Source organism: Planococcus citri, chromosome 4 (assembly GCF_950023065.1).
Source record: "Planococcus citri chromosome 4, ihPlaCitr1.1, whole genome shotgun sequence".
Taxonomy (NCBI): Eukaryota; Metazoa; Arthropoda; class Insecta; order Hemiptera; family Pseudococcidae; genus Planococcus; species Planococcus citri.
In genome coordinates this window covers 23,679,884-23,705,702 of record NC_088680.1, presented here as the reverse complement: position 1 = coordinate 23,705,702, position 25,819 = coordinate 23,679,884, and the positions used below count along the sequence as shown (strand labels likewise).

The 25,819-nt window shown below is 32.5% G+C and overlaps 1 protein-coding gene across 3 annotated transcripts in view; it reads left to right on the top strand.

Annotated features, from left to right (window-relative positions):
• The window catches only part of LOC135844582 (cyclin-dependent kinase 17-like), a 33,912-nt gene that overhangs the window by 6,638 nt on the left and 1,455 nt on the right, over window positions 1-25,819 (top strand). For all 3 annotated transcript variants that reach the window (XM_065362815.1, XM_065362816.1, XM_065362817.1), the window contains 7 exons: window positions 13,833-14,012; window positions 14,791-14,941; window positions 15,034-15,155; window positions 22,798-22,908; window positions 23,021-23,154; window positions 23,619-23,850; window positions 23,942-24,032. In XM_065362815.1, coding sequence (XP_065218887.1) covers window positions 13,833-14,012; window positions 14,791-14,941; window positions 15,034-15,155; window positions 22,798-22,908; window positions 23,021-23,154; window positions 23,619-23,850; window positions 23,942-24,032 — 1,021 coding nt within the window. The remainder of the gene's footprint in view (window positions 1-13,832; window positions 14,013-14,790; window positions 14,942-15,033; window positions 15,156-22,797; window positions 22,909-23,020; window positions 23,155-23,618; window positions 23,851-23,941; window positions 24,033-25,819) is intronic.

Below are 25,819 nucleotides of genomic sequence, written 5' to 3'. Positions count from 1 at the left end.
GTAATATTTTTCACATTTTCGATAAAACTTTCTTTCAAATTGGGTAAATAATGCGTCGCGACGTCGAAGTAACCTTGTTGTACGAATTTATACATTTTACATTTTTTTTTGGTAGGTATAAGTTTCATTTAGACGATATAAATTTTCTCTTTCTCTTTTTTGGTTATAAAGGAGAATACGAGGCTGACACGTGTTTTTGGTGTTTCATTTTATTAACATTTTACGTAAACAAAATGCCTTTATATTCTTTTACATACTTTAATGGGGTAAATCCTCAGCTGTCTTGGGCCTATATAGTGTGAAATTTTGAAGTGAGGATTTTTTTTGCCTCACACAGTTTGCTGTGTAGGAGTTCGTTCGACCTTCGAAGTTGAAGTTTAATATGGTATTATTTGGGATAAAGAGGGTTATCGATGGTGTCCGACAGAGCACGCAGATGAGAAAACACACAGGATGTACGAAAAATCACGTTTTAGGGCTCGGATTTCATCGAATTGTCTTTTGTTTCATTTGAATCATCTTAATGTATACAAACACTTCGTCGAGAAATGAGAACCGTGTCGTATTATCATTACAATGGATTTGTGTTTAGTGATCTCAATCTGTTTTTACTGCGTTATTTTTTGTTGTTTTAACGCTCCTCTTTCTTCTCGTCGTCACAATTTTGAAATACGTAACGAGAAAACGAAATTTGCGAATGTAAAATAGGTTTTGGGATATTTTTTTGAACATGTCGTTCTACATAATTATGTACTTAGAAATCTAAAAAAATGGTGGAAAACTTGAAATCGATTAAATGCATGTAGCTCATTCATAGTAAAATTGAATATGGAAGTCCATGCTTTACAAACCTGTCAAATAAAACTACTAACATTCTCAAAACTGTTCAAAATTCCTCCTTGCGCATCTGCATAGGTGCTCTCTATTCATCTCCAATTGATAGTATTTATTGTGAAGCAGCAGAGCTTCCTCCTGATTTTAGGAAAATTCTCATGACAGACAAATTTTCAACAACTGTTGCAAATAATCCATCTCACCCTCTTCAAAGGTCACTCAATGTCTACAGCTCTCAGCATTTCCTCCATACTTCAGGTCCAATCCCAGAATTTATCAAAAATATGAACAACCTACAAATTGACCTAAAAAACCTAATACATCAACCAATATCTTATCCCCCTTGGTCTCTCAAACCTATACAGATGGAATTTTACTTAAGAAACTACCCAAAACATGATCACTCCCCATTATTAATCAAGAGTCATTACTTAGAACTGTTATCAAACTATACTGAATATAACTTATGCTTCACAGATGGTTCAAAAATTTCTAATATTCATACTGGTTATGCTTACTCAATCAATGACAAAGTTCTCAGTTTCAAAATTCACAACTGTGCCTCAATTTTTACTGCTGAACTCACTGCCATAAAACATTGCCTAATAGACATAATTTCCATTCAATCAGAAAATAAAAAATTCCTAATCCAAAGCGACTCACTAAGTTCACTGCTATCCATTCAAAACATTTTTTCTGACCACCCCATAGTCCAAGACATACATAAGTCCCTTTTTAACCTCCAATATTATGATTACTCAATTAGCTTCATGTATGTTCCCAGCCACATAGGTATCACTGGAAACGAAACTGTTGATAGATTAGCAAAAATAGCCGCTACCCCCTCCCCTCTTACCACTCTCACTCCTGATGACATTAAATCTCTAATCACTCACAACACATTTACTAACTGGCAGAACTTTTGGTCACAACAAACTTCAAACAAACTCTTCCAACATAAAAAAACTACTCTCCCCTGGAAAAATCTAGGCCACCTGAACAGAAAAGAAGAAATCCTGATTACCAGACTGAGAATAGGCCACACAAAAATTACTCATAACCACTTGTACCAAAAAGAACCAAAACCCTCATGCCAATTTTGCAGAAACGAACCCATATCCATCCAACACATACTTTTCAACTGTCCCCAACTAAAACAAAACAGACTTACACTACAGATAAAAGAAAACCCACCTACTATCCCTGACGAACCCTCAGAAATACAAAAATTCATCTCCCTAGTAGAAAACATCGGCCTCACAAACCAAATCTAGCCCCCCCCCCTTACGGGTGTAATAAAAACATTCTATACCTACTCTATTTCTCTATTTCATTCAAATAACCTCTGAATGTTTTACATCGTTGCCAAATACATTATACAAATTTATTTTTGGTAGTTTTCTAGGGGATTTTTAAAAAAAATTCTGATGATTTAATCAAGTTTTTGTAAAATTATATATAATATATATTTTTTTGATGTTTCGGACTTTATTGAATTTTTTTGAATTTTTATAATATAATGTCATCTCAACTTTCAACTATTTTAACAAATTTTTGAGCAATTTTTGAAAAATTTCATCCAAATCATTCAAATATTCAAGCAATATGTCAATTTTCAATATTTGATGTTTCAATTTGACAATTTTTTGGTATTTTTTGAAATTCTGATGAAATTTGATTCGAGTTTGATAATATTAAAATAATTTTTGGCGATTCCCAATGCTTTTAAGTAATTTTTCCAGGATTTGGCTCAAGTTTCAAGATATTTTATCTTATCTTTTTTAGTCATTTTCAGGTTGTTTTCATGTTATTTTAACTAATTTCAACTGTTTTCAACTATTTTGGCCTAGTTTGATTCAATCTTATTGATTTTTTATCAATTCGTTCGCGAATGATTCACCAAAAATTGAGTAAATGAATTGATTCTTTCGCGAATGAGTCACTTATACGATTCGATTCGCTCGCGAACGAATCACATATACCTACGAATCAATTCGTTCGCGAACGAGTCACGTATACGAATCAATTCATTCGTGAATAATTAATAGAAAATTGAGTAAATGAATCGATTCGTTCGCGAACGAGTCGCTTATACGAATCAATTTGTTCGCGAATGATTCGCCAAAAATGATTCAATTCGTTCGCGAATGATTCACCAAAAATGATTCAATTCCTTCGCAAAAGATTCATCAACAATTGAGTAAATGAATCGATTCGTTCGCGAACGAGTCACTTATACGAATCAATTCGTTCGCGAATGATTCATCGGAAATTAAGTAAATGAATCGATTTGTTCGTGAACGAGTCGCTTATACGAATCAATTCGTTCGCGAATGATTCACAAACAAAATTCAATTCGTTCGGGAATGATTCACCGAAAATTGATTAAATCTATTTTTTTTAAAAAGTATTTCAAGCGGTTTTTTGGAGATTTTTCTCTGATTTTGAAATTTTACATCAACTTTCATTAGTTTTTAGATATTTTCAAGGCATATTTTGTATCATTTCATCTCTAACACGTTTTTAAGAGTCTTCATAATTATCATTTTAACAAGTTTTAACCCTGTTGTAATTTGTGAACAATTTTTTGGTTAATTTTACTTAATTTCGTCAATTTTTTGGAATTTTTATTCCAATTTTCAATTTTGAGCAATTTTTTAAAAAAATGTACCCACTTTGAAAAACTTTTATCGGTAAATTTTTGTTATAATTTTCAACCATTTTTTGATGTTTCGTTCTTTTTTTTTTGTCAAGATTTTTTATACGAGTAATTTTGCAATGTCACAACAATTTATAACTATTTTCAATAGTTTTCATGCAGTTTAACCGATTTTAAAGCAATTTTTCGAATTTTTAGCTCCTTATAGTACCCAATGCCAAATTTGTGCAACAATTTTTGAAACGTGATGCAATTTTGATGCAATTTCATTCAACTTTGATAATATTTAAATTATTTTTGGTCATTTTTAACTGTCTAGGAGACTTTTGCAAGATTTAGCTCAAATCTCAAGTCATTTCGTCTCATTTTTTAGTTATTTTTAAATCCTGTCTCATTCCAACAAATTTTAACCACCCCCCCCCTACTCCCCCATTGAATCCGCCTCTGTCTCAAGTGTTTTTTTTCCTTTTTGATTTTCTAAAAATTATTTCTATTTTGGTGGATTTTCTAGTAGTTTTGCTGTCAGTTTTTGAACTATTCATTTTGAATGCAGTTTCGATGCAGTTTTTGAATATTTGTAGTCATTTTAAAAATTTTAAGCGAGTTGTTTTTTTATGTGTGTGTGTTTTTTTTTGCCAAGATTTTGCAATTTTGAAGCTCTTGGTCCAAAATTTCTCATCTCCCTTCCTTTTTAATTGGTGTTGAGAAGTAATTTTGGATTGACAATTTTGGAAAGTCATCTAGTTTTTTCATTTTTTCCCCCTTGACCTTAAATTAAGTTTTGATTGCTGTTTGAGATTTTTCGATTAATATTTTCAGATTATCAAAGTTGCCTTCTTATGAAAAAAATTGAACACGATTTTTCGAAGTGTGCATTTTTTGATACTTCCCAAATTTCTATGGCGTACCTCCCTCTCACCCTCTCCCCCTTCCCAAAATTACCACCAAGTTTTCTAAGTAACTTAGTTAGTATTTAAGGACATGATGACCATCACCGAATTGCATATATTTAATAGACCATCTCCACAGGTGATTGGTTTCTCTTGTCAAATTCATGGTCCTCTTATTTGGCAGGTCTTTCATTTTCAAAGCTATTTGTCATTTTTTCCCCTTCAAATTTATAACAAATTACACCATTTTAACCATTTATTTTACAATGTACTCGTATTACCCAAGCACATAGGTACATCTCTCTTTCTTTTTCTGAATAGGATTGCTTATCTGTACTAATTCTCGCTTTTTACACGGTAAATACATAGGTAATATTATAGGTATACGCATAGACCATAGAGGTACATATTTCACCGGCCGTGAAAAAAAATTACGTTTTAAAAATAACCGTAGATATGTTTACTACACGGCGAGAGATGAACATAATGTGTGTGTAGGTATAAACTTACGGTATGTACATAAAATACCTACCGTAGTGCCTAGTGCCTACTACAAGTACAACGCGGTATTTATCGAAAATTTTAACACATTACCAGGGTACATGTCGCTGTATAGTGTATAGCTGTCGCCATCAGACAGATATTATTTTATAGCTGCATCGTTTTGAATGACTTTCGAATGAAATTGAGCCATTAAAAAAAATTGTAACGATATTATATGCCTTATGCCAGCAACACACGTTGAAAAAAAAATCATCGTCATTGGTGCACGCGAAGCGTGAAACAGTATTCTCGTTTCATTATCATCGGAACGATTCGTGTTTTAGAAAAAAAAAAAAAAAAAAAAAACAGTAAGTAAAGAAAAACAAAACGTGAAAAAAGAGGGAAAAATTTCGTAATTCAAATTCCGTCATTAACGTTGACGTTTAACTCGCCCTCGCCCCGTTTCCTGATTCCCTTCTCATCAATGGATCCGCTGAATTACTCGTAATATGCCCTGCTCTCCCCTCTGCTTGTAGCACTTTTATCTCCATCGTTGATATTTAATGCTGTACTTATCGATGACGACGTAATCGTATATACGACTTGTTTTAGCGATCGAAATGACAATTTATTTAACGACTCGCGAACCAAGTGTTTGTATAATTCCAACGACGCGACGAAGTATCGAGTAAAAAATTATTCCCAGCTTGAATTAATAGTTTGATTCATTTCGAAGGTAATACCTCTATACAGAGAAAAAGAGCTTCTGTTACTTAAAATGGCTGCGTGTCTCGGATGGATTTAGGTTTAGGTTTTTGTTCGTTCATCTCTTCTTACCTGTATTTGGCGAAAGAATTAAAGATTATTAGAATGTAAATTTAGAAGCTTTATTAGGTTATTCGATGGTATAGGAAGATAACACACGTTTACTCTAACGATGTTCTTCGCTGCCACACGACTACATAGACTTTACGATGTGAGAAGGGAAATAATTATCACACAAATTAACGACCATAACGTTATTTCATTTTCGAATTTATCGAGTTCCCTGTGAGATAAGAGAAGAGCAGTGTGTACTTTTACCTTTGTAAATGTTCTCCTCATCTCTCGGGTGTTCGAAGGATTAATAACTAAGTTACTCGATGAAAGGTGGAAAGATGCATCGAGGGTCGACGAGCCGGAGGAGGCTTATCGCTAAAAGTTCGTCAAGTTCATCTCGCGATAATAAGTGTTACTTGAAATTAGTGTAAGTAATGTGGAACGAGAGACGTGTTTTGTCGTCGAAATCGAAACATGATGTAATTTGAGAGTTCGATTTCGCTAGAAAATGGCTGAAGAGAGGGAGGAAGAGGTGGGGTGGAATCGGTATCGAGTGTGGGAAAATTGAGAAAAACTTGGATTTATTGATCGAATAATTCGCGTGGTAAATTACTCGTGTAAATGTGTTTTCGAGTTAGGGGGTTATTTAGTCGGGGGGGGGAGGGGAGCTTGTTTTAATGTAAGAGTTGGATATTTTAATGGAGTGAGGTGTTCATTTCGACGACGAGGGAACGATCAGAAGTAATAGTAAGACTCGTATTCAGGTTTTTAAAAATTCTCTAATTTGAAAATTGAAGGGGTGGTGAATGAAATTTACAAAAATGTTCATGGAATAATTTTTCGAGAGCTTTTTGAGGAATTCAGTTCATAATAAAATTGTTTTAAAAAATTACAGAGTTTTCAAAAAATTTTCAAACTTGAAATTTTTTTATTTTGAAGCAAAAATTCTATCCTAGTCTTTGAGGCAAACAAAAAAAAATTCTGTTGTGAAATGACCTGTTTCTCAAAATTGGAGGAAGTTGAGGCAGATGTTTTATTGAAACTTTGGGTTTTCAGGCTCACCATCAACATTTTTTAATATGGAGCATGGAGCTCCTTTAGTTTTAAAGAACAATTGTTGTGAGAGAACCTTTTTCAATCTATGTATTTCAGTATATTTGAAAACTGTGCACTTTAATTTCTAATTAGGAGAAACAAAATATTGAGAAAAACTTATTTCAAACAAGTTTTCTGTCTTGAAATATGAACCCAAATTATTGAATAATTTGATAAATTTTAGTATGATGTTGTTTTTTTTTTCATCTGCCATTAAAATTCAAGTGGACTCCAAAACTTTGTTGAGAAAAAATATTCTTCAATAAAAAAAAAATAATAATCGTGAAAATAGCTTTTTGTAAATTTGAACAAATGACGTCATATTTTTGTGTAAATCTAAAATTGATGAAAATTCATTCAGTTTGACTTTATGTTACTCCCTCCATTTTTGAAAAAAAAGAAATTCTCCAGGTTGAAAAATACTTTCAATAAGTTTTCAACTTCTGTGATCTTACATGTACTTGGTTTTCTCGGTCATTGACCTTTTTGAAGCAAAGAAAGGTAGTTTCCAATTTTTCGAAAGTTTTGTATCTTGGATCTTTGCCAATCTCTTGTCAGCCACGGTTTTTTTAAGGTCTGATGATACTGTAATGATCTTTCTCTTGTAAATGATATGATAGCTTGATAAAACTCTGTATTAAAGTTCAGTTTCCAATTTTTTTTTCTTCAAAATTTTCACTTTTTGAAGACCCATAAATAATGAGCTGGACAACGGTGATTTTTAAGCATAGGTCTAAATTCGCGTAACAGACTTGAAATTGCTCGAACATATTTTTTGATTATTGTTTGGATATTTTCAGAGAAGTGAAGGCTAAAATAGAAATCACCGGTGAGAATAGTGCGGGTGGAGGGAGGGAGGGGGGGCTGAAAACTCAATGTATTAAATCTAACGAAATTACTTTCTAATTGACTCGAAAGAATTTTTAAAACAAGTGATCAAATTTTTGATTTTTTTTTTCTAGCAGGAATAGCAAAAATATTTTTTTTTACCTACTCTATGCAAAAACGGCTCTTTCTTTTTCATGAGAAATTTAAAAATCGATGAATCATTGGAAAATACATAAGACATTTTGAAATACTGATAAAAATAGTTGGTATGTTATGATTAGGAGGTGAGAAATCAGGTTGATATGACGCATATTTGCAAGTAAAAGAGAAATCAAAGTGCAGAATTTTAATTTCCTCTCATTTTTCGATTTCATTCGTGTTTCTTCGATCTAAAAAATTTGCCATTGTCAATCTAATATTATTTTTATTTTTTCCTGAATTGATCATGAAATTTAAAAATTGTTGTGGTTGCTTATTCATTTATTTTTTTGTGAACATTGTTGCCCTAGTTTGAAAAATGTTGATTGAAAAAAGTAATTTTATTTTCAAACAGCAACAAAATTTACTCGGACTTCCTATTATTTGTCCCTATTTTCAATATAAATTTTTCCTTTTTGAGTTGATTACCTCAAAATGTTTTTTCTCTTGACCTAGAACTTTTAGTGAGGAAAACAAAATCCTAATTTTATATAAATTCTTTGTTTTGAAAATTCATCTATTTTTATGTTCATAAAATATAATAATTTTTTATTGGTTGGAGGGGGGGCACGTCTTGAAAAAATTGAATGGGAGGATTTTAGAATTGTAATTTGTAAACATTCTGATGTAAAACAGAATTGTGAAATTTTCCATTTACATTGCATCAAGAATGAAGTAATTCCAAAAAAAAAAAGAGAAACATTCAAGATTTTGATGAAAACAATGCGAAAACAGAGAACAGTTGAATGAAAATATTGCAGAAAAATTGATAATGGTTCAAAAACTGAAAGTGATTTGTTTCCATAATTTTTATTTATGTACAAATATTTAAAAAATCACTAAGGAAAGATATTTTAAAAAATGACAATTTTTGGACGAGTTTTTCTCATTTGGAATTGACAAAAAAGTGTATTTATGTTTTTTTCCCATAAAATTTTGAAAAAGGAATGACATTTTAATAACTTGACTAATTCAGGTTGTAGAATACTTGTATTGGAACAAATTTTTGCCAAAATTTTTATGCAAGGGATAAAGGTTTACATTCACAAGTTATGCAATTTTTTCTTTCTTGAATTCTCGACTTTCTATACCAATAAATAGAATTCCCATTTCGCAAACTCATTATAGAAACAATAGACGTCCTAATCGAGAAGACGATGCTTTTCATAACAACGCTAGATTATGCATATAGAAAGAAATACATAAATAGATAATTGAACTATCTTGTATCGTATTATTGCGGAACTGTAGTAGCCTACGTTTTATGAGACGATGGTGGGCGATTGATAATAAGAGTGGTAATAAAATAAATGGTAAATGTTATGAGTCGAGATACGCGATGTGTACATGTTTTGTGTGTCGTTTCGCGATTTCTCGCTTATAAATGGAGTTTGTTATCATTACGAACCTTGGACTTGGCGATCTTATATTGTTTGGGGCGAGTAATTTGAAGCTACATTTAACACGCTAATAAGCGATTTTGTAACGAACTGTGATATAAAATGAATTTTGCATTTAAAAAGATGCACTCGACGTACTCGTATTTTTACTAAACGATTATTATTTTGTTGAAAGTTACGTAATAAAATAATGAAGTTAAAGCTCTCTGGATTTTTTTTTTTTTTTCGTTGATCTTCGCACATCTGCTTATGATTCTACTTGACAGAGATATACACTGGTGTACTTTTGGTTGTTGTATTCGTGCTATAAACTTGAAAGTGCAAGCAATAATAATGTCATGTCGTACGTTAAAATAGAATTACTATAATAATGGGAATAGATGCAAAATACGAACAGTAGTAGAGAGAGGAAATAAGCCAGCGGGAGTGAGAAGAGGATAATGGTATACACAGGCAATCGTGTATACATATTTTTAGAAACATGAGGCGACAACGACGAGAAGAGTGAGGGATATTTTTTTTTCGAATGGTGAAGAGTTGGAGTAATTCGTAAGTACGCCACCGACGACGTCGAAGTTGGACGCCTATCGAAGGTTTTTCTTTTTTTGGGAAGTTGGCGACGCGTGACGAGACGATGAGAAAATTATTGTCGATGAAAGTGAAACGTGTATGGAGACTCATGGGTGGTACAGAGGAGGAACGAGGGAAGAAAGGATGGCGGTATTGATGTAATTAATATGATTACGATTCAACGTACGAGTATAAGAAACAATGAGACGTTCGAGTTGTTTGTTTTTTTTTCAAATTATTCGAATCAGGGTTTCAATTTTTCAAGCATTGTCATTGGAAGATTAAGTTTTTTCTTTATTTTTCATTGTGTTCGAGAATTGAAATTTTGGATATTGGGAATAGCCATAGGTATACGAATGATGGGCGAGAAATGATGAAAAATTACTTTCATGTGTCATTGTGGTTTTTAAGCCAATTTTGGACCCTTGACAAATCGGTTACTTGATTGCCAAAAATACGTTGGATTCGGTGTTTCAAATGAGTCTCAGATGTTGATTTACCCGAAATGATTTTTTTTTTAAATCGAAGGGTGAGGGAAGGGGAAGAGAAGAGAATATTCAACTTGGAAATTTGAACGAGATTTTGTGGAGTATTAGAAATTTTTCAGAGTAGAATAAATGATTTGTATCTTGTTTTGATCTGATTTGTTTACATTCGCCTTTTTAGTCAAAATACGAGTAAAAATAATTCAATTTTTCGAGAATTTTTTCTAAATTTTGAGCCTACAATTTTGCCTATAGTAATTTTGTCTTCCAATTTACATTTTTTTCAAAACGACAGCTCGATAAAATTCTGCTCTGGGACATCATAAATATTTTCAATATCGAGGACGCAGTTTCAAATTCAATTTTTTCAAATGTTGTCAAAAACCAACAAGAAACCTACTCCACTTTTTGGCCAAAATTAAACAATCAGAATTGCAAATACCAGTGGTTGAGCCGGGCACAGTTTTCAATCAGTGGGTGCTTTCAAACCCATGAGCAGCAGGGTGTCTACAGGGTGGTGAAAGTAGCGAGTGATTTTCAGCAGGAAAATATTTTGTAGAAAAAGGCTCATTTATCGACTTTGTTGGTACTTGAATTACACATTTTTGAGAGCTTTTGCCCTCGCTTCGCTCGGGCTATTCACGCTTCTTTTTCCACATGTAAAAATTATTATTCAAATTTAAAAAATGTTCAAAGTTTGAATCAGAAAAATAAACTCCTCCTTACATAAACTTCTCAAAACATGAATTTTTGATAATTTATGGCCTTGCTTCATTTGAGCTCGTTTGCATTTTTCTTCAGTTTTAATTAAAAAAAAAAAAATCATATTTCGAATTTCAAAATCATAAACCAAAATAAACTCGCCGTTTTATTTCGAAAAATTGGATTTTTTTTTTTTTACAAGAATCGTTCAAATTTTGCAATAAATTTTGTATCTATATTTTTTAAAAATTTGTTATGTTGAAAAAAGTTTTTTATTCGCCCAATTTCGTTACATTTAGCAAAGAACCTTAAAGGCAAAAATAGAATCAAAAATTGAAATAATAAAATTTCCTAAATTTTCGAAATTCGTTTGCTCGAAAAACATTTTGGGATGTTTAAAAACATTAAAAAAGCGAAAAATTTGAATGTAAAATTTTGCCTCGCCCACCCCCTCCCCCTCTTAAAAAATCTCAAATGTTTAAAAAACGTCATGCTAAAAGTCCTGTTGAACCCTGCTAAAAAAAAAGAAGAAAAATCGATTTGCGGAGGAGGGTTGAAAATATTTTTGAAGGGTATGACTGATGATCCTTTTTTTGAGAGGTAGTGAAAAAGCAGTGAAAAGGTAGCGATTTTCGGCCTGAAAATTCCTGTAGACACCCTGCCAGTAGATTTTTTAGTCGTTCAAATCGATTTTTGATAAATTTTGCAAAAATTTAAAACTACATAAAATAAAAGTAGGCCTACTCGAAAATTGGAATTTTTTGAAATCTGATATTGTCTTACTGAAATGTTGCGAAAGCGCAGCTTTCTGGTTCATTTCAACCCCCTGAAGCCATATTTAATGTGGTCGAGTGGTTTTCAAGCCTCAGGGTATTCATTTTTTCATTTTTTTGGACCTCTGCCTGCAATTATTACTGAAAATCAGCGTGGGCAGCTAATAATATTGCGATTGGGAGTTTATTTCTCTACAGTCCGAACAGAAAATAATATTATATTTTGTATAAATTTCAACGGTCGGGTTGAGGGAGGATTTAAACGCTTATTTTCTGATCAGCCTTCAACAGAAATAAAATAATCAAAATTATGAAATTTACTCAAAGCTCATTCAGGGAGAGAGGAAAATTGGAGATGCCGTTGGAAATTCAAACGGGGGAGGGGGGGGGGGGTTAAAAAGTATTTTTTTGAAAAGCTTTCAACTGCCATAAAATAATTTAAAATATTGAAATTTAGTGAATATTCATTTGTGGGGGGGGGGGTGAGGAATAAAAGTATCCAATGATCAATTCGAAGAACTTCTCCACAAGGTAGGTGTTTTTTCCTCCGTTCCGAAGATTCTACGGGAAAAATGGCTGGAAATGGATTACGAGACATTTTTTTATGGAGTGAGAGTGTCAACTTGATCTCGTCGCTTTCGTTTTTCATCGTTTGGAAACCGGATAAAAAATATATTTTCGTATCCTCTTGCTGACGATTTTAATAATTCGACATTTTCTGATTCATGTACTTCAAAAATAAACTTTAACCACGAAAATTGATATCTAAATTGATTTTCAGTCTTCTCGAGTGACCTAAAAATCAACTGAGGCATTTAAAAATTTGTTTGAAGGGGGGATATGGCTTTTTCAAAAATCCAAATTTCTTGAGTTTTGAACTCAGGGGGTTCAAAATACGGTCTTTATGAGAAAATTTTTTTGAAAGTTGATTTGACCAACCCGACTTTGACATGAAACTAAATTTTGAACCTTTGACGAATAAGTTTTTTTTTTGGTCAAGAAATATACTTTTGACAATTTTGCTAGTTCTTCGTGGATTTCCAAAATTTAAAAATATTGAAGGAAAAGATTTTAAATCCATCGGTTATTCTTTACAGGGTTTTGGGCTGTTTTACAAAAAAACGATCACTACAAAATTTTCATTCACTGAGAAACACATCTTCTTCCCTCCCTAAACTCTTCAAACGAGCCATAAAGTACATAAAATATTCACGAAGTATTTTCATGTTTTTTTTTCAACTTCAAAATCGAGCTTTTCCTCGACCCATTAGACAAGCCACGCCTGATTCTTATATTTACAACATTAATTCCAACTTGTGTCGGTTAGTCAAGTCGCTGATTGCTATCAGAGCCTAAAACTGGACACTGCAGACATCAATTCTTCGTCATTTTTTTCTCATTATACGTAGAACTATCACGTTTCAAATCATAATGAATGAATAATTCATAAAAACACCTATAGAAATTTTCAATTTTTTACCAATTCGAAAAAAGTATAGCTACTCGTACATTGAAAATGAGAAAAAAGTTGCGTCACGTCGTTGAAATAATTGTCATTTTCTCCATTGAAAAATATATCAAAATATTTTCAATTTTTACCCAATAACCTTCTCTCTCATGCCCTCGCAGTCCAAAAAAAATTCCAAAGCTTTTTTCGTTTTTCTCGTTATCTCGATGCCCATCATTCATGTGTATACTTGAATCGATCGCTTGAACGATATAGAATAATTTTGGCATCACGTGCGTCCTATGAATTGATATCATTTAATATTGGATACCTTCGAATTGGTTTATAAAGAGGTTTCACCTTGACAAAAGAAATTGTACAGTATAATAGACGCTTTGATGTATAGTCTACGAATATAATAAGAATACTTATATATTTTATATATACGTGTTACGTAGGTATTTATATTTTATTAATAATAAACACGCGTGTACTATCGAATGTTTGAAAAAAAAATCCAATATAAGTCTCTCAATTGTTACGTCATAATTGTGATAAAAAAGCTCTATCAAGTTACCTTTTTTTTTTATTCATTGGTATTTATTCGATTCAATTCTTACGAGTTTATTTTGCTGTTTTTTTTTCGCAGGACATAAACAAACGGCTTTCGCTACCGACTGATCTCCATTTACCAGAGTCTTTCATAACGAAGCAATTAGAAAGCCCAGAATACATGGGACCACTGAGTCGAGCTTCACGTCGTCAATCTCTATCGGAAATCGGCTTCGGTAGAACCGAGACTTATATTAAATTGCGTAAATTAGGACAGGTATGTTGGGTTAATTTTTTATTTACATATACTATCGACTCGAGCAGGGAGGAAAATTGGCATATTTAACGAACCTCACAGAACTCGAAACTTCTGTTGACTATTTCACTTGGCTTGGGGAAAAAAACATGTGGCCTAGTTTCGACTAAAGTGGAAAAATTTTTAAAGAGAATTTTGCGTGTTTGTTTAGGAAGTTTTGGTATATAAGTTGAGAGTTTTCTTGCCTCTGCCCTATACATGGTTTTATTGGTTTTTAAAATTTACCAGTTATAGAAGAGCACGTTCACCAAGAGTTGAATGTCATTCATCGCACGTTCAACCCATTATGTTGTTCGACGACTTCCTGTAGATATTGTATCGCGTATAGTTTTTAATGCATCGAGTGTGCTTTTTTTCTCCCAAAGTATAAATTTTCTCCGCAGTCACAACTGTTTTGAAGTTGGTTTACGTCGAGATATTGTTTTTGGTGTAGAAAATTATGCAACGATAAATCACTCGAAATTTTAAAAGGGTTTGAAAAATTGTTGAAATTATATTTTTCTGTAGATGAGATGAGATGAGGAGGGGGGGGCGGTGGATATTTTTATACGAATTTCATTTCATTTCGAATTTCAGATTTTTTCAGTGTGGCCCCCTTGGACGATTTTTCCCAGGCTTAGGTTGAAATATCAGTCTAACAGAACTGATCGATCTGTCCAATTATTAAGACTCTTGTGATGTCAGCAGTACATTCGCACGTTCGATGGATTAACGAATGATTTTTTTTCTACTTCCCCAGGGTACATACGCGACCGTGTACAAAGGTAAATCACGACTGACCGACAAGCTCGTCGCTTTAAAAGAGATTATTCTAGAACACGAAGAAGGAGCTCCATGTACCGCAATCAGAGAAGTGTCATTGTTGAAAGAATTAAGGCACGCGAATATCGGTACGTAGAGTATAAGTAGATATTTTAATGATCTTTGGGTTGGATTTATTTACGTAGAATCTCGTTTGGATAATATTTGGTTTCTGTTTCAGTTACCTTGCATGATATTATACATACAGAAAAATCACTTACGCTTGTATTCGAATACTTGGATAGAGATTTGAAACAATATATGGATGAATGCGAGAACGTATTAAATTTATACAATGTTAAAGTAAGTACAGAATTTATCGAAGATTATAATATCTCTGGCTACCTATAGACTGCATATTATAGTGCATACGATACGTGTATTATATGTGAAGGTAAATTCCGATAGATTTTTAAGGTCTTCCGTTTATTATAAGTATGTGTGCTTATGCGAGTATATATGTACATAATAAAGGCGAAGAGAAAAAGACGTTAAGAAGGCAAAATAGCGTAATATGAGAATTTCTGGGTTGGCGATTCATTTAGCCGGAAGCCTTAGGTATACTCTTAGGTAAACATAGTCAGCGTTTAGGTGATGAATACTAGAAGAGTATTTGGTTACGTATAAATTGTGAAGATGGAGATATTTGTTTATTTATACAGGGTGTCCTCGTTATTGGAAACAGCAGTGTTGGACGAAAGAATTTGTGGAGATAGATCGAGATGAATGAAGAAATTTTAATGAATATGTTCATTGTTCTCTGTATGAGATTTTAAATGACAGGGGTGTCGAAAAAAATTTAAATCTGCAGTTTTCGAGTTCCTTTGATTTTTGTACAGATTTTTAGATATTTAGGTGCATAAAAAAGGCTGCGAAATGGAAAATTGAAAACGACATTTTTTTTTTCAAGAATAAAATCACAAAAAATTTGTTGAGTTGAGATAAAAAATTTGTAGGTATGATATAACTTGAAAAAAAAAAATCATGTACAATTTTTGTTCATCTTGGGTCAATTTTGAAAAATCCCAATTAATTTGAAATTGTTGAAAAAATATTTGATGGTCTGGATGAGCCAAAAAAAAAAAATTATGACGTGTTTTGAGAGCTGTAGAACTTTTTTTGTGTGTGGAATTTTGTGAAAAAGTTTTTCTTTTTTCTGAAAAAAAAAAATAATAATAGTAAAAATTTTGAAAATGCAATATGTATTTGAAGCTCTATCAATTTTTAATGGAAGCCTCATGCTCTTCAAGCTTACAATTATTTTCTGCCAGTGCTATTTTGAAACGTAATTCGCTGAGAAAAATGAGACACCCTGTATACTCACGATAAAATGTAAATATGCAGTAACCAGTGCTTTATTGTAGGATGCATTGTAAAGTATCTGCCACATTTTATAATTGGGTTTAATCGAACACGCAGAATACAAGAAACGATGCACGAAGGAAATGTCTATCTCTATCATAAAATTTGTGAAGGGATACTTAAGTTTTGAAAATTTTCGAAAAAACAATTGTTTAATATGGATTTTGGTGGTTCAATCAAAGTGCTCATCCTTCGCATAAAACAAAAAAAAATTCAAACATTGATGTGAAGGTATATAACTCCTGGGAGTTGATCCATCTTCCTATTTAAAATCGAAAAAAGGGACAAAGCTGGCAAATATTGAAAAACTGAGTGAAAATAATTTGTTCCTCTTGAAATTGGAAAATTTTAAAAATTTGGGTAAATTTTGAATGATGTAAAAGTTTTTGAAATTTGACGAATTTTTACCAAGAATCTCAGTGTTTGATGATGATTTGTCATCAGTTTAATTTTTTAAAATTTATGACCAAGTTTCATTTCTGATGGAAATAATAATTTTGCTATAGCCTAAGGTAGTTTTATATGTACTACGTATTCGAAAAATCTTATCAATTTTACACCTTCTGTGTACTTTTCAATTTAAAGGAACTAAAACTTGACTGACTACTCTCTCCCCTTCTCAAATCCAACATTGATTCATATTCCTCTGTAATTTTACATATTTTTAGAAAAATACTTTGATTCTAATCTAACGAAAGATTTATTACAGTTGTTAAAAAAAATTATTTGCAAAATCTCACACTTCGAATTTCATTTTCTCAATTAATTTTGATGAATTCTGAAAATCAAAATTTTATTCAAAAGGTAGAAAACTGGAATTTGGTTCCCATCCCATTTTTAAATCCGATTTCTGTCATTTTTTTTTTTGTAGAGGCATGAAGACTTTTAAGGTAGCTCCCCCCTCCCAAAAAAAAACATTTCAGCTGCTTGAACAGAAAATTAAGGGTCCTGGAGGGTTTTAAATGTCTAGAAATTGAGTTTTATTCAAAAATTGCATAAAATTAAATGCGAAGAAATCAATCGATCATTTACTACGAGTATCTCGTGAAAATCTAATTTCTGGTCACATTTGAATTGTGGTCTCATTTTTAGAGGCTGAGTTTTCACGTAAATAGAAAAAATGGTATTTTTGGGAGCCCAAATTTTTCAAAAAAACATTGTACAAGAATGAAGAATACTTTTTTCCCTTCGCCCATTTCAAGAGGGGTCTTCAAAACACGATGGTAGTGAAAACGTAACCTAGATGGAATATTCCTAGAGTTGTATACTCGTATGTAGTTGCGTTTATTCCTAAGATTCGGGTTTTTAAAGCATTATTTAGAAAAAAAAAATGTTGAGCTTGAAAAATCAAAAATGCACGTCCCGAGATTTTAGGGTATTTTTTTTGAAGAAATTTGAGCCCAATAAATACTTATTATTCTTTCTCAAGTTGGAAGTAGTCCACAAAAGACGATTATGGTTAAATATGGAATGTGCCCTGCTCCTCTAAAAATTGAATTCTTAGACTTATTTCTGCCCAACTGTACATTTCGCGATTTCGAGGCATTTTTTCGAAAAAATTGAGTTCCCAAAATATACTTTATTCTCACTTTTAGGTCAAAATCAGACTTTATTATTAAAATGTGACCAGGAATGTATTTTTTTGGAATAATATAGCCAGTCATTTTGATTTTTTTTAAATTTATCAACTTGAGCTAATTTTGAATGAGTTTGGGCACATTCAAATTCCAGCAGGAACCACAATTTTTTGTTCGGCAGCTGAAAAAACACCAAAGTAGTGTCTGAGTGAAAGAGGCGCTTCCTTGTGAATTGATTGGTGACAATTCAAAACCGTTTCAAAGCCTCCTGCGAATTTTTATAAGTTCAATTTTCAAAAAAATTGATCAACAGAATCCTAGCTTTTGAAAATATATCCTGGATTCCAACGAAAATTCAAGAGGAAGTTTATTTCTTCAAATGGGAAACTACTAAAAAAACTGACGGTTGAGCCAGTGGTTCCCAAAGTAGGATCATTTTTGAAGAAAAAAAAGTGATTTTTTTGCCACCAATCATCTTCCTTTTCATCGCATAAAAACAAAATAGCGTGATTTGAATTTCTGAACCTCTCGATCCATGACTCACTAACTTTGAAATTCAATACCACTTTTGGTGCTTTACAATACTAAACTTAAAAATTGGTGGATCGTATCGCAAAAATTTCGACTTCTTATCAATTTCATGGCATTTTCAATCATTGAAACTTCATTTTGGGAAAACCTAATGCAGAATTCGTGCTCAACTCGTCAACATAGCCCAATTACTTCACTTTATACTCACGATCGTCTCGATTAAATTGTGCTGATTATTTTTTTTTTTTTGGTTTAATTTTTTCAAACATTCTCTAAAATACATAAATGAAAAAAATATGAATTTTGAAAATTTTATTAGAATGATGGCAAAAACAACATCAATTCGGGTATTTAAATCTGCTGAGAACTTTTTGACCATGAAACAACGCGTTAAAATGTACATGTATAAGAAAATCAAAATGATTACGACCCACCAATCTTCAAGCTGAAAATATCCAAAAATGGCTGGAAAACTCACTTTTCTTCAAAAATGACCCTACTTTGAGGACTCTTGATTCAGCTCCCTGTAAGACGATGAAGCTTAAAAATATTTTTGAGTAGTCTTCCATTCAAAGTCAATTTTCTCACCAATTTTCGTCAAAATTGAGAGAACATATTTTTAGGTGTTTCGCTGAAATTAGTAAAACTACCTAGAAATTGGAAGGGCGTCCTATTTCAAATTATTCAAAAATGATAATTTTAAGAATCAATGGCTGGCGTAATTTTCAAACTTTCATCGACGATCAAACAAAAAATTTCTAATTATACCTTGATCTAAAGCGAAATACGTGTTTAATAGGACACTCTGTATACGGTATGGGTACATGCGAATATCGAGTAAGAAAAGGAGGAAGAAAGAAGAGCGTGTACAAACGATAGGGAAAATTTCTCACGATACGACGACACGACAATGCGCGATATTTAATTGTACGATGTTGTACCTCATCGTATTTGAGAAAATACACAGCCACGTGGTGATGTGTAGGTAGACTATAGTATAGGTACTCGTATCTTCACGTCCACACATATTTGTATTAGTATTTGCATCGTGGATTTTCTTCATATACCAGCAAATTGAGCGGAAATAGGAATACTGCGAGTATGCGATATGCGACTGAATTAACGAAAGAATACGAGTTAGATTCGAAATAAAAGAAGAGTAATTACGACCGTGAGCAACTAATGCGAATGGATATTCAAAGATGAAGGTACCTAGACTAGACCTACACACTGTACACAGTATAGGCAGTGGTATTACGGACTCTGCAATGATGGCGATTTATTTCATGGTTACGAGTCGAGCTCTCGTGTTAATTAATAAATAACCGAGCCCGGATTAGTTTTAATTCGTTCGTATGACGATTGACGAATTACGCGACTCTCTCATCGCGACTGCGTACGCGACATCGTGATATTTTCTAAATTGAGATCGACGTACTACTAGCGTTTTTGAATGCGGTTATTGTGCGAAGTGTTGCGAGCTTGTGCGAGGGCATATAAAAATATATAGTGTACGAAATGGAAACGTACCGAGCATTTCATACGAGTACAACCAATTGCAATTCCAATTGGTATGCTGAACTGTCGACGTATACGTACGAACAAATAATGCATACCGCGATGTGTGATAATTGTTCGTTGAAAGTGAAACTGCCCTGTTGAGAGTTCGCCACGAGTGGCTTGCGTTATGAGAATCAGGAAGAAGAGATGTGATTTTTTTTTTGTTTTTTCAAATTGAAAGTAATGTGAGATATTACGAGGTATTCTGAACCGAATACGAGTGAAATGATCCCTAAAATTAGTGCCCTGTACTTGAAATTTGACTTTTTTATGTAATATGTATCCGAATCTCTGTTTTGAGATTTGAAGGGTGTGATTGTGAATAGGTATGGCTGACAAGTTTCTTGATTAAATTATCAATGATTTACTCCGGATGTAGGTATATTTGATTTCTTGTCAAACACGTCAGTTGAAGGCATAATGAGAATATCTAAAACTGATCTACTCCATTTATGAGTGTTTATCTCATGTTGTAAATTTATCGTTAAAATATCAGGATGTCTCGATTTTGTGTTTTTTTCCTTGATTTCCTATCGATGAAATTTCCTCTTCAGTCTGTCACTCGGGCAGATAGGACCTGATAGGACATATCGTACTGTTATGAACTTATGATAGGCTGATAAAAAAAGAAGAACTAGAACGAAATTGAAAACTGAACCGAAATATTATTATAGTGAAAAATACTTCATTTGAATTTAATTCCTACGAGTCTGGTTTGAACTGGAACGATTTGAGAAGGTTTATTAGTCGAATAATGTGGTCAAATACACTAAATAATATTACTGTTATAACCTGTATCGAGAGATTAATCAAAATGGTCTAAAATTCAGGCTCGAACCGGAACAATATAAATTTTGTCTAAATAAATAAGTCCAATTAAAATGTAAATAATACGAGTCGTTTAGTTTGAACTGGACCAGTATGCGTTGTTTTGAGTTTTACCTTGGCTTTTGCCTCAACATTTATATTTCATCATTTTTCATGGTCTTCAAAAAATGTGGCTTATCAGATTCGAAAAAAATATGATCTACAAAAACAAAATGAGAAGAGTAAAGAAAAAGTGCTTTAAAGCTTCCAGTTTCTCATTTTCAAAAAAATTCGAAACAAGGGTGCATAATGCAAGAAACAAGGTGAACTAACTAGGGAGCTATTTGAAGTGGTACTCTACGATTTGAACGAAGCCAAGCCAGATCGAAAGAGCATGTTCTGAAACCTCCATAACCATATTTTAAATGCTAAAATTCATTTTGGAATTTTTGGAGAGTTTTTGAAAATTTTGAAAATTCAAAAGATCTGTTTCTGTGTTGATTTTTTTCAATTTTTTGATAATTTGTTTGTGAACTTGTGTAAATGATTACTTCAAGTTACCCCTTCAATTTCGAAAAACACCAGTTTCCGGTCATTTTATTAGAGCCTCCAGCGAGTTTTGAATTTTCTTCAGAAATTTCAAATTGCTCTGTGAGGGTCAAAAATGAACCAAGCAGAAGCACCCTACAGCTTTAGTTGGTGATAATTAAGTAACCTCTCGAGTCTCGACCCTTTTAGAGGGTTATTTTGAGATTCCAGGGATGCCTGTTCAAAAGTAAATTTTTAACCATTTTATTCAAAGTGCAAGAATAGGATTATCTCACAAAGAATTTTTTTCGAGGTGTTCGTCTCTGATTTGAACGAGGTCGTGATTTCTGAAAAGTGCAATGACTGAAACTTCCACAGTCAAAATTTCAGCTGTTCGAATTATTGTTTTTTCGATTTTTGGCGAATTTTTGAAAATTCAAAATTGACCATTTTTGGCGATTTATGCAATTTTTCAAAAAAATATCTATTAATCAAGTAAAAATAATGGAAATTAATCCTGAAACTGATATAGACTCTCTCGAACCGAATTTCATCATTTCCGGTCTTTCTGGAGGCTCTAGTTCGATTTTCGATTTCTCCAAAAAACATGGAAATCAATTTGGACAGCAGAAATTCGAGTTGTGGCTTATTCTCAATGACGTGTTTGAAGAATTTATCCAAAATTTGAGTCGACTTGGAGACGAACACATCGAAGGGGACTTTTTGACCAGCTTTCTCCAGTTATCATCGGGTAAAAATATTCATGGTCAAAAAACACACGTGAGGTATCTTCCTAAAAATGGGGCTAAATGCGGATGAACTCGTTAAATGGGTCCAGAAGAAGCTAAAGCTGGATTTTCAGCTGCCCTAATTCACTTTCACGCCTTCTGGAGAAATTTTAAAGTTCTGGAGAAATCCAAAATTGCGCTGGAGGCTCCAAAATAACTCGAATTTATGGAATCCGGATTTGGAGAGTTGATTTTAAACTACTCGTAGTCAAAGCTATTCGTGCAAATTTCCTCACGAATTTTTTCGCTTTCTGGAAGAATTTATTAAAAAACTTTTAGAAAATCGAACATCACGCTGGTGGCTCTAGAATGACCTGAAATGGTGGAATTTGGTTTAGGGGAGTTATCTTTTTTTTTTTTTTTTATAAAGAGTATGAATAGCCGAAAATGGTCAATTTTGAATTTTCAAAAATTCTCCAAAAATCGAAAAATCAATTTGGACAGCTGAAATTTTGATCATGGGGTTTCAAACCATGCTCTTTCATAAAATCGAGGCTTTGATTTTGCCTTCAATTGTGAGTTGAAGAAACAGTGTGATATAATAATCGACTTTTTTTTTGAATTTCTGCTTCAAAAATTAAAATTCTTTGTCAGTCTTCTGTGATTCGACAGATAACAAAAATTTGGCCTTTCAGAAATGTGAGTTCTGAATCATTGTCCCTTCTCCTTCAACTTTGCCTTTCTCAATATAAATTTGAATTTAATCATAGTCGAATTTATTTTTTATATCTCGTATTTTAATTTTTGATTTATCTAAATCTAACCATCTCGTGTTTTGTTTTCGTTTTTCAGTTGTTCCTATTTCAATTACTGAGAGGATTAGCCTATTGCCATAGAAGACGAATTTTACATCGAGATTTAAAACCGCAAAATTTACTAATTAATGATAAAGGTGAATTAAAGGTAAGTCTGTGTTTATTTAAAAATTTAAACCAACTGAACTGTAAAATATTGGTCGTTGCAATAATGCATTTTTCAACTCGAATGATTTTTAAATTCGTTGTTATTTTTGCAGCTGGGTGACTTCGGTTTAGCTCGAGCCAAATCAGTGCCAACGAATACATACTCAAATGAAGTAGTTACATTATGGTATCGACCACCCGATGTTCTGTTGGGCAGTAGACAGTATTCAACGCAGATTGATATGTGGTAAGGGTCCATTTTTATACTGTTTTTCGTATCTCGAGTTTTGTTATTTCCGTTTGTTTGTGACATTGTTCTTTATTTAGCGTGGGCCCGGGTACATTTTTATAAGTAGGAAAAAATGCGTTAAAAAAAATAAACTAAACAAACACGAGTAGAAAGGGTCTATTGTTTAGAGATTGTTTTCAGTACGAGTCATTCTTTGTATATGTACTATAAAAGTGCATCGAAATACCAACTATACTATACGAATAAATGAAAAAAATACTTTCAAGATGTGTGATTTTGTTTTCTTACGATTAGATCATATCCTGGGTTGTATTTTCAAGTATTCTCGTAATTTATTAGAAAAACTTGAGAAAAAAAATTATTATTTTTGAGTCATTGAAACTATATTATTGTGATACACGAAATATTATTTTAATGAGTAATTCATGAACTATATCGATGTTTGATTTTATTATGTGCAGGGGAGTCGGATGCATTTTCTTCGAAATGGTCAACGGACGACCACTATTTCCGGGTTCTTCAGTAGAAGATCAGTTACGATTAATATTTAGCGTATTAGGAACACCAACGAAAGACTGCTGGCCTCAGCTCGAAATACCTTCAACGTTTCCAGAATTCGCTAAAGAATCGTTATGGTCGAAAGTTCCTCGATTAGATCAAACTGCCATTGATTTATTAGAGAAATTCTTATTGGTACGAATTGAATGTTATATCTATTTTTTTTATGTTTTTCAATTTGAGTATCGAGTGAAGTGTTTTAATTTTTTGTTTTCTGTGTTTGCAGTATGATGCCAAGAAAAGAACCTCAGCAACTGATGCAATGCACCACGAGTATTTCGAAGATCTAGGACCAGAAATGTTTAAATTATCAGATGGTGAATATACATACTAATATGCTAATTATTTTTATTATTCAGCCCAGTGAATTTTTAAAATTTTTGGTTTCGATGTGAAAAATTCTGATTCAATTGAAAAGAGCGTGTCAAAAAAAATGAATTTTAGCCGTCGAAGTTGGTTTTTCAAATTTTAATTGGTATTTTTCAAAAATTAGAATTTTTAAAATCAGGCTGATAATTAGGTTTGCAATTTTGAAATTTTGGTTATTTACCAAATATTGACCTTCCAGATTCATTGTTAATAATTAAATTTCTAGTCATTTTAGAGCATCCAGCACGAAATCGATCATTTCAGAAACTTCAAATTCCCTTCAAATCATTGTAATGTGTTGAAAAGTTCAAGTTTTCTGTTCAACGACTCTAAATGAGTTGAAATTTTCGTGAAAACTGAAATTATGGAGTTACCTATCGTGAATAAATACTTCATTTCGATTCATTGGATCCCCCCCTCCCTTCACCAATTTCGAAAGCCGCCAGTTTTGAGCCATTCTGAAGCCTCAAAGAAGTTTGCAATGCAGAAGGACCGATGATCGACGTACTCGAAAACACTGACAATTTAACCATTTTGAATCTTCCAACAAGTTTTTTATTTTATTCAGAAATTTTGAAGTTTTTAAAATTTTTAAAAATAATTTGAATGATTTTTTTAATTGTTTTTTTGAACTTTCCAAAGCAATTTGAATTTTCTGAAGAAAATTGAAAACTCGCCGGAGGCTTCGGAAAAATCTAAAACTGGTGGTTTTTGAAATAAGTTGAGGGGGGAGGTTGAAATGGAGTATTTATTCACCCGGGTTCGTTTTTATATAAAAAAAATTGTGAAAAATCTGAAAAATTGCGCTGAAAAGTTTTTTTTTCATTTTATAAATTTTCAAAAATTCTAAAATGAGCTTCAGCTCTTGATTGTTTTTTGTTACCTTAGAGGGTTTTAGGACATTGGTTTCATCCAAATCGGAGTGTGCATTTTCAATGTTCTTGTAGATCTACCCAGATCTTAAAATCTGGCCCTGAAAATTTTTGAAAAATCGAAATATTGATAATTTTTTTGAAGTGTGGTTTAAAGAGAAAGTATTCTACTGTTTTAACCCCAAAAAATATTTTTGATCAAACTTTTTGATGGAGTAAAAATTTTTATACTTTTCACCAATTTTGAACATTTTTATAAAAATTGTGGGTGTTTTTTTTCGTGATTTTTCATTTTTTCATAATAAAAGAGACGCATTTTTTTCCAAAAAAATTTCATCGTAGAACTCCTAATCTGATAGGTTGAATTTATTTAAGCTAAAGATAATCTTTAACGCAATTTAGATACCACCATTTGCTCAAATTTCAAAAATGTTCCTACAAACAGAAAAAAAATTGATTTTTTGAATTTTTTCCTCATACTTAAATAGGTTACTTATTCTGGTCAAAAAAACGAACTTGAGGTGTCCGCCTGTAATTCGGCTCAAATGTGAATAAATTCTTCAAACAGGTCGAAGAAAAGCCACAGCTAAATTTTTTGCTAGGTACCCAAATTGTTTTTCACGCCTTCCGGAAAAGTTTTAAAATTCTGGATAAATCGAAAATCGCGCTGGAGGCTCCATAATGACTCGAAATTTCGAAATAATTTACATTCGCGTGTTTTGTTCAAATTTTAAGACATATTAGGGAATGAATTTGAGGGGGAGAAGTGACTGGAATTCTCATCTTGTCTTTTTGAGGTTCGAAATCAGAACACAACTTTCGAGGCCGTACCTTAAATGTCAAAAAAAATGGAAAACCACCAC